The 6,588-nt window shown below is 45.1% G+C and overlaps 1 protein-coding gene across 1 annotated transcript in view; it reads right to left on the bottom strand.

Moving 5' to 3' along the window:
• Positions 1 to 6,588, bottom strand: part of LOC134447060 (immunoglobulin superfamily member 22-like) — a 30,758-nt gene that overhangs the window by 20,899 nt on the left and 3,271 nt on the right. Inside the window, exons 4-9 of the mRNA XM_063196346.1 lie at positions 5,516 to 5,662; positions 3,874 to 4,010; positions 2,198 to 2,297; positions 1,860 to 1,896; positions 1,341 to 1,518; positions 490 to 603 (exon numbers count right to left, since the gene is read on the bottom strand). Of these exons, the coding sequence (XP_063052416.1) occupies positions 490 to 603; positions 1,341 to 1,518; positions 1,860 to 1,896; positions 2,198 to 2,297; positions 3,874 to 4,010; positions 5,516 to 5,662 (713 nt within the window). The remainder of the gene's footprint in view (positions 1 to 489; positions 604 to 1,340; positions 1,519 to 1,859; positions 1,897 to 2,197; positions 2,298 to 3,873; positions 4,011 to 5,515; positions 5,663 to 6,588) is intronic.

Below are 6,588 nucleotides of genomic sequence, written 5' to 3' on the forward strand. Positions count from 1 at the left end.
TTCAGATGACTTTGTCCTGGGCCCAGCAAAAGCTGTCAGCGGCCCTGCTCAGTACATTGGAAAGGCACACTTTTCATTTTTTTCATTATTTCATTTTCCTTCCACTTCACATGGTTTCTATTTCACTTCATATCTACATGTATTTTTTTGTGAAAGCACACACCCATGTATTGACAAAATTCTTTCTCTCACACATGTACTGTAAGTAGCTTCTTACTGCAGACGGAGTCGCCGGCGGGCCTATTCACTATTTGCTGACAATGCTCAACTACATCATAACAACATTGCTATGACAGTACCAAGAGTCTTAAGAAACAGATTAAGACATAGCCATTACGATTTTGGTGACAGTAAGGTTATAACATAGGCTCTGCGCTAAGGGTGCACCCTGACTACTAACATTCATTATATGGCCATCCTATCCTCAGCAATTTCAAAATCCAGACCGCTGCGTAGAAAGCTTTGTTATATATTTGGATGTGCCCCCACCTGAAACCAGCGCATCTTAGTGTTTGGGTCCTTCAGTTCCATCATGGTTTCAAAGATGACATTGGAGTCAGCCTTGGCAGTAATGTCCTGCAGGGGTTTCAGTATCTTCACCATCTGTGGGTGAGATCACATGCAATGCAAAAACAAACCCTTAAGTCACCTTACTGTTTTCAGTCATTACATTTGTTTCTTAATGGCTTTAATTTCATTGTTTTCTAATGGTGTTTAATATTGGATGGTAGCATCGCATGACAATGCAATCTCTAATTAAAGTTGGACCTGAAACTGAACTTACTGTATATCAGAAATGAACAGGTATACCTCACACACACACACACACACACATGTACAGACATGCATTCAAGTGCAAACACACACACTTTTAAAAAAGATATATATATATTTTTGAGTATCTTTCAACTTTATTTGATAGGACAGTGTGAGAGGTGGACAGGAAGCGAATTGGGAGAGAGATGGGGAGGGGTCGGCAAAGGACCCGGGCCGGGAATCGAACCCGGGTCAGCCGCATGAGGCGACCCTACTGGTTGGCCATGGCATGGCCGCAAACATACACACTTGTACACACACAAACGTGCGAGCGCCCGTGCACACACACACACGCACAAGCACACGCGCACACGCACACGCACACACACACACACACACACACACACACACACACACACACACACACACACACACGCACACGCACACAAACTACCACCACCACCAGCAACACCACCAAGCATCCTCAAACAACACCCACACAAGCATATTTTTCCAAATCTTTCAGTTGTTGCCCCAGTTCTGAGATTTGCAAAAATGAAAAAAGAGAAAGCAATCCCTCCTACCTCCACGTCCTCCTTCTTCTTCATCTCTTTGAGCTTCTTCAGGATGCCCCTGAAATCAGTGAAGCCGTGCTCGGCGCAGATCCGCTCGTAATCTTTCCTGTCGGCTCCCGACAGGATTTTCAGCATCTCCTCCTCGGTGGGAGGCTTCTTCTCCTCTCTCTTCAGGGCCTGGACGTTGCTAAGGAGCCCAGCCAGGCATCGGAGAGAACAGGAGAGAGAGGCGAGTAGAGAGAGGAGAGCGGTATAATATGAAGAAGAAGACAGTTAATCTCTCATTTCCGCCAAAATCCGAATGAGGTCTCTTTTTGGGAGTTGTAAATGAAGAAAGGGAGAGAGAGAGAGAGAGAGAGAGAGAGGGGGGGGGGTGTTGAGGAAGAAGGGAGTGGGGGATAGAGAGAGAAGGAGATAGATGGGGGAAAGAAGGGATGAGGGTAGAGAGAGAGAAGGAGGGGAAGAGGGTTGATGACTAGAGAGGGGGGTGGGGGGGTATGCAAAGCATATTTTCACAGTTGCACCTACCGCTTTTTCAGCATCTTCTTAAAATCCATGGCTGGATCTAAAGCGGAGGAGACAGCATGACAAAGCAGTTTTTTGAAAAACAACGCTTTGAGATTTTTTCAGCTTCACAAATACACAAACACAAACAGGTGCACACAGACACACCCTCAAAAAAGCATGCACTCACGAGTGTGCATGCACGCACGCACACGCACACGCACACGCACACGCACACGCACACACACACACACACACACACACACACACACACACACACACACACACACACACACACACACACACACACACACACACACACACACACACACACACACACACACACACACACACAGACTTACTCTCAGTGACCACCAGAGTGACGCCATACACAGCGTCTCCATGATCATTGGAGGCTACGCACTTGTAGACATCTGCATCCTCCAGGGACAAGGGCTTGATCTGCAGAGGAAGAGGCAGCCTTTGAGCTTGTATGCACCTCGACAACAACCATCTCCATGTATTGTATTAGTTTTATCTCAACTCACTTTCTTTAATTCCCTAATTTATTTTGTGTTTGGCTTGAATGTGCCTTCAACTTCATGGGTTATGGATGACATTGCAAGGCTTTAAGCTGAGGAATTTGGGCTTATTATTTTCAGGTAAAGACTTCATGTGATCAAATTCCATCAAATGCACTTTGTTGATTAAGAGCATAAGAGCATTAAGAGCAACATTTTCCTGTGCTACTAATTAAACCAGAGAGTCTCCACTGTACAGTGGTCCAGGAAGCCAGAAAAAAATCACATAGGCCTATATAGACTTGACATGAAACTTCTCTCCTCTTTATACTGCACCACTGTGTTACTCCTTGCATTTTCTCAATTTACCAAAAGGGGGCAGTGTAGTGCTGAGCTTCATTGCTGTGCTCCTCCACCAGCAATGAGGGCAGAACAGATGGTAAGAGTGTATGCATATGCTGAGCTACTATATGTTAATGGCTTGATAATAGGGCTTTGAGCTGCCGTGAAGAATATCTGACTGGGACAAGTGAGGCGCACTAAATCTTCTCTTTTTCTCATCTCGGAGAAGCCAAACAGATGTTTAAAGCAGTACTTATCCCCGCAAACCACTTCAGGAATGTGTTCGATTGGGGGGTGTTAAATTGACACGTTGTCATAAAATCACCTCCATCACTTAAAAATGAGGAAAGCAGCTGCGTTGTGCCTGTGAAGATGTGGGCTGAGGGAATCATAATGTAAACGCTCTTGAGAAACTTGATGACTTTGAGACTGTATAGCGACAGTGTGAAAACAGGACTGCAGGCCAACATCCCAGATTCCGAAATTGGAAGTCCTGCTGCCACTGTGTTCTGTGACCTGATTCCCCATTTCTATGCCCTTTGAGAGAGGTGGCAAACGGGTCATCTGTCCCGGGCCCAGGGAAAGAGAGAGCCCAGAATTGGGTCCTCATTACAATGTATGTATTGGGTGGGCAGCCCTTTCAGGCGAATTTGTCCTGAGCCTGATCAAAGCTGTCAACGGCCCTGCCAGGTTCAGCTGATCCTATAGGTGGATGGATGATCTAGCTAGATCACCTCTGTTGAGAGCACAGCCAGAAGAAATACATGAAGAGCTCTTTTCCAAAACGCTATATCCACCATTTTTGACTTTTTGCATTTTAATATTGGAATTGACTGTTGACTGTTGAATTCACTGTTAAGAAGTCCTATCATCTATGTGTGAATTCTTGCCATTCAAATGTTTTGAGAACATACTTTTTGACCTCTATGAAATGCATTTTGCAATGCAATTCAATGGAATGCCCAATACAAAAATGTAAATTTCCCAACATTCTATAAAATGGATATATCTCATTTTGGAAAAGAGCTCTTCACATAACACTTGGACTTTTCATGTGTCTCCTTTTAACTTGTATTCACCTCGGAGTAAAACACTGCGGGTTTCAGAGCATTTGGTGGCTATTTTGAGTCTGTGTGAGTCTTTAAAGGCTTTCTAAGCAGCACAGAGAAACTCACCTTTAAGACGTGCTGCTTATTGATGCTGTCAAAGTAAGTCGTGGCCGCCTCGGGCAAAGGCTTCCCGCTGTCTCGCTTCCAAGACACCGTAGGCTTGGGGCTCCCCACCACTTTCACCTTAAAGGACACCTTGTCCCCTAGTACACACAGTACAGTTTGCAGTGTTAGTTCAACACTGCGGAGAGTATAACCGACACTATCAGTGCTGAACTTGACTCTCAGTGTGTTGACTAAGTACTGCAAGACTGACAGTCTGCACGGAGAGTGGAAGTGTTAGAAAATACTTAATGTCTCAAACAGTTCCAGCAACAATAAACCCTTTTTATTCTGACTGTTTATTTTAAAAAAAACGTACTTTACTTCCATTACAGTGATTGACATGAAACAACAGACTAGGCAATTCCCAGGGACTAAAAAAGACTATAAAAACAGAAAGCAAAAACACAATGTAATGCACAGCAGGCATCTGAAAGCCATAGTTCTCAGGGGCAGGTTAAGACCTGGAGTAGGTTCCGCTCACTCATACTTCTCCCTTGGGTTAACGGTAACAGCTCAAACCAGTGATTGGACAAGGCCTGAGCTCAAGCTTACCTTCTTGGGCTGAATTTGGATGGTGCTTGAGTCCATGGGTAACATAGTCATTATTAAGTATTCTTTCCATCTGGCATTGGCGCTGTGATTACAGTCCAGTGTGATTGGTGCTGTACTTCCACTCATGCCAGCTTACTTTCTTGTGATGTCATAGAGTGCAAGTCAATCTACTACCTCCCATCCAGAGCCGCAGATACGTAGAGAAAGAGTTGACGCGGCCTTTCATCTCAGGTCACATGGTTTTACACTAGCCTTAGCGGTTCCAGCTAAACCGATCTCTCCCATAGGTTTGTGTTAGCATGGCTAGGTTACGTGTACTAATTCTACAAATTTGGACGTGCTGCGTTTGTTAAGACACAAGTTACCATTTTAGGTCATGTAATAACACAGTCCGATGAAAATGTGTGCTTTGAAATGCACAAAAAACAGCTGTTGTATCAATTCTTCTCAGAGTCCCCAATGTTACTCTATGGAAATGAAAGCTACATCTGGAACACTGTGAAAGCTGTGCGAAACTGAATTCACTTACTACTAGTTGGTAGTGTTACAAGTACTTTGGCTGAAAGGGTCCTCTACTCATGTTGTTCTTCCTCTCTTTTTTTTTACCTTTTTCTTGACCCGTGATTGGATAGGTCTTTGGCTCAAGCTTACATTCTTACGCTGTGATTGGACAGGACGTGACCTCATGCTTACCCCAAAAATAGTCCATCAGAGCAAGATATCCCAAATCCTGCCCACCCAATGCAAAAAAATGTGCTGAAGTCAGGTCTCCTAAGGGGGCGTTGTCCCCCCTTCTTCTTCTCTGTCCATTGCATTTTTTGGCAGTAACATAGATTGTGCACTACCGCCAACTAAGGGGCTGAGGGATCCAAGGTGCAGCGCTAAGGGAATTGCGGTGATCCAAGGATTCATTTCCACATATGTACTCTAGGGGCGTAATTTATTCTCAAACCCTGCTGGTCTCCTAAAGGGGTGTTCACCCGTTGTGAAATGGATCCCGGAAATGAATCATGATGATGCATCTTGATCTACTTAGAAAATCTTTGCTTACCCTCTTGTGCTGTGAGTGGTCGGGGCTTCAGCTCAAAGTCTGGCATGGACTCCCCTGGTGGAATGGAAGAGGACTTCTGCACCTGGCTGTAGGACTCCCCCATGGCTGAGGTCTTCCTGTGCACCACCGTCTGAGTGCCCTCTGTCCCTGTAGACACACACAGGGCATTTCTCAAAACCTAGTGCGCACACTTCTTAATGTATCAGCCTAATTAGTCACGCCCAGTGATTTGGTGAACTCTACGGAATATCCAATCACTAGGTGTGACTAATGCCCACAGATACAGGGAAGTGGTTTAACCTGGGAAATCCGATGCTGCTTTGCACAATCGTTCTGATCTGAAAGACAGCAGTGATGCTGGTCCCAAAGCGTGATGATGACGTGTACCCAGGGCCCTAAATTAACTGTTTTCACCACCAGACAAAATGGCTAGAAGATGTAAATCTTACTAGCCAAACACACACTTACAGTGGCTAGTAAGTTGGTCTTTTGTACTAGCCAAACTGAAAATTCACCAGGGTTTGGCAGGTTGGCTGGTATTAATTTACAGCCCTGTGTGTACCACTCTCAACAGTTGGTTTCAATACAGCTGCCATGATTGACTACACCAAATGATACATTTGTAACAGCCAATAAATGGCCATTGGCAATCGTAAACCACATCTTCCCTACAAGACATTCAGTAGGCGGTCTCCAGATCTTGTGATATGGACTGTTGTGGGGTGGCAAAGGGGTTAGTTGCCCCATGGACGAGGAAAGGGGGGGGTGGTGCCCTCATTGTGTATTAGCATGGTTCCTCATTAGTATGTATTGGTTTGGGGGCCCTTTCAGACTACCTTGTCATGGGCCCGGCCACACACACACACACACACACACACACACACACACACACACACACACACACACACACACACACACACACACACACACACACACACACACACACACACACACACACACACACACACACACACAGAAAAATAAACATTCAAACAAAACATTGGCTATCTCTCTCACGCACACGTACACATGCACATACACAGACAAAGCCCAGACCCCTGACTGAAAGCTAG

The sequence above is a fragment of the Engraulis encrasicolus genome, chromosome 4 (assembly GCF_034702125.1).
Source record: "Engraulis encrasicolus isolate BLACKSEA-1 chromosome 4, IST_EnEncr_1.0, whole genome shotgun sequence".
Classification (NCBI taxonomy): domain Eukaryota; kingdom Metazoa; phylum Chordata; class Actinopteri; order Clupeiformes; family Engraulidae; genus Engraulis; species Engraulis encrasicolus.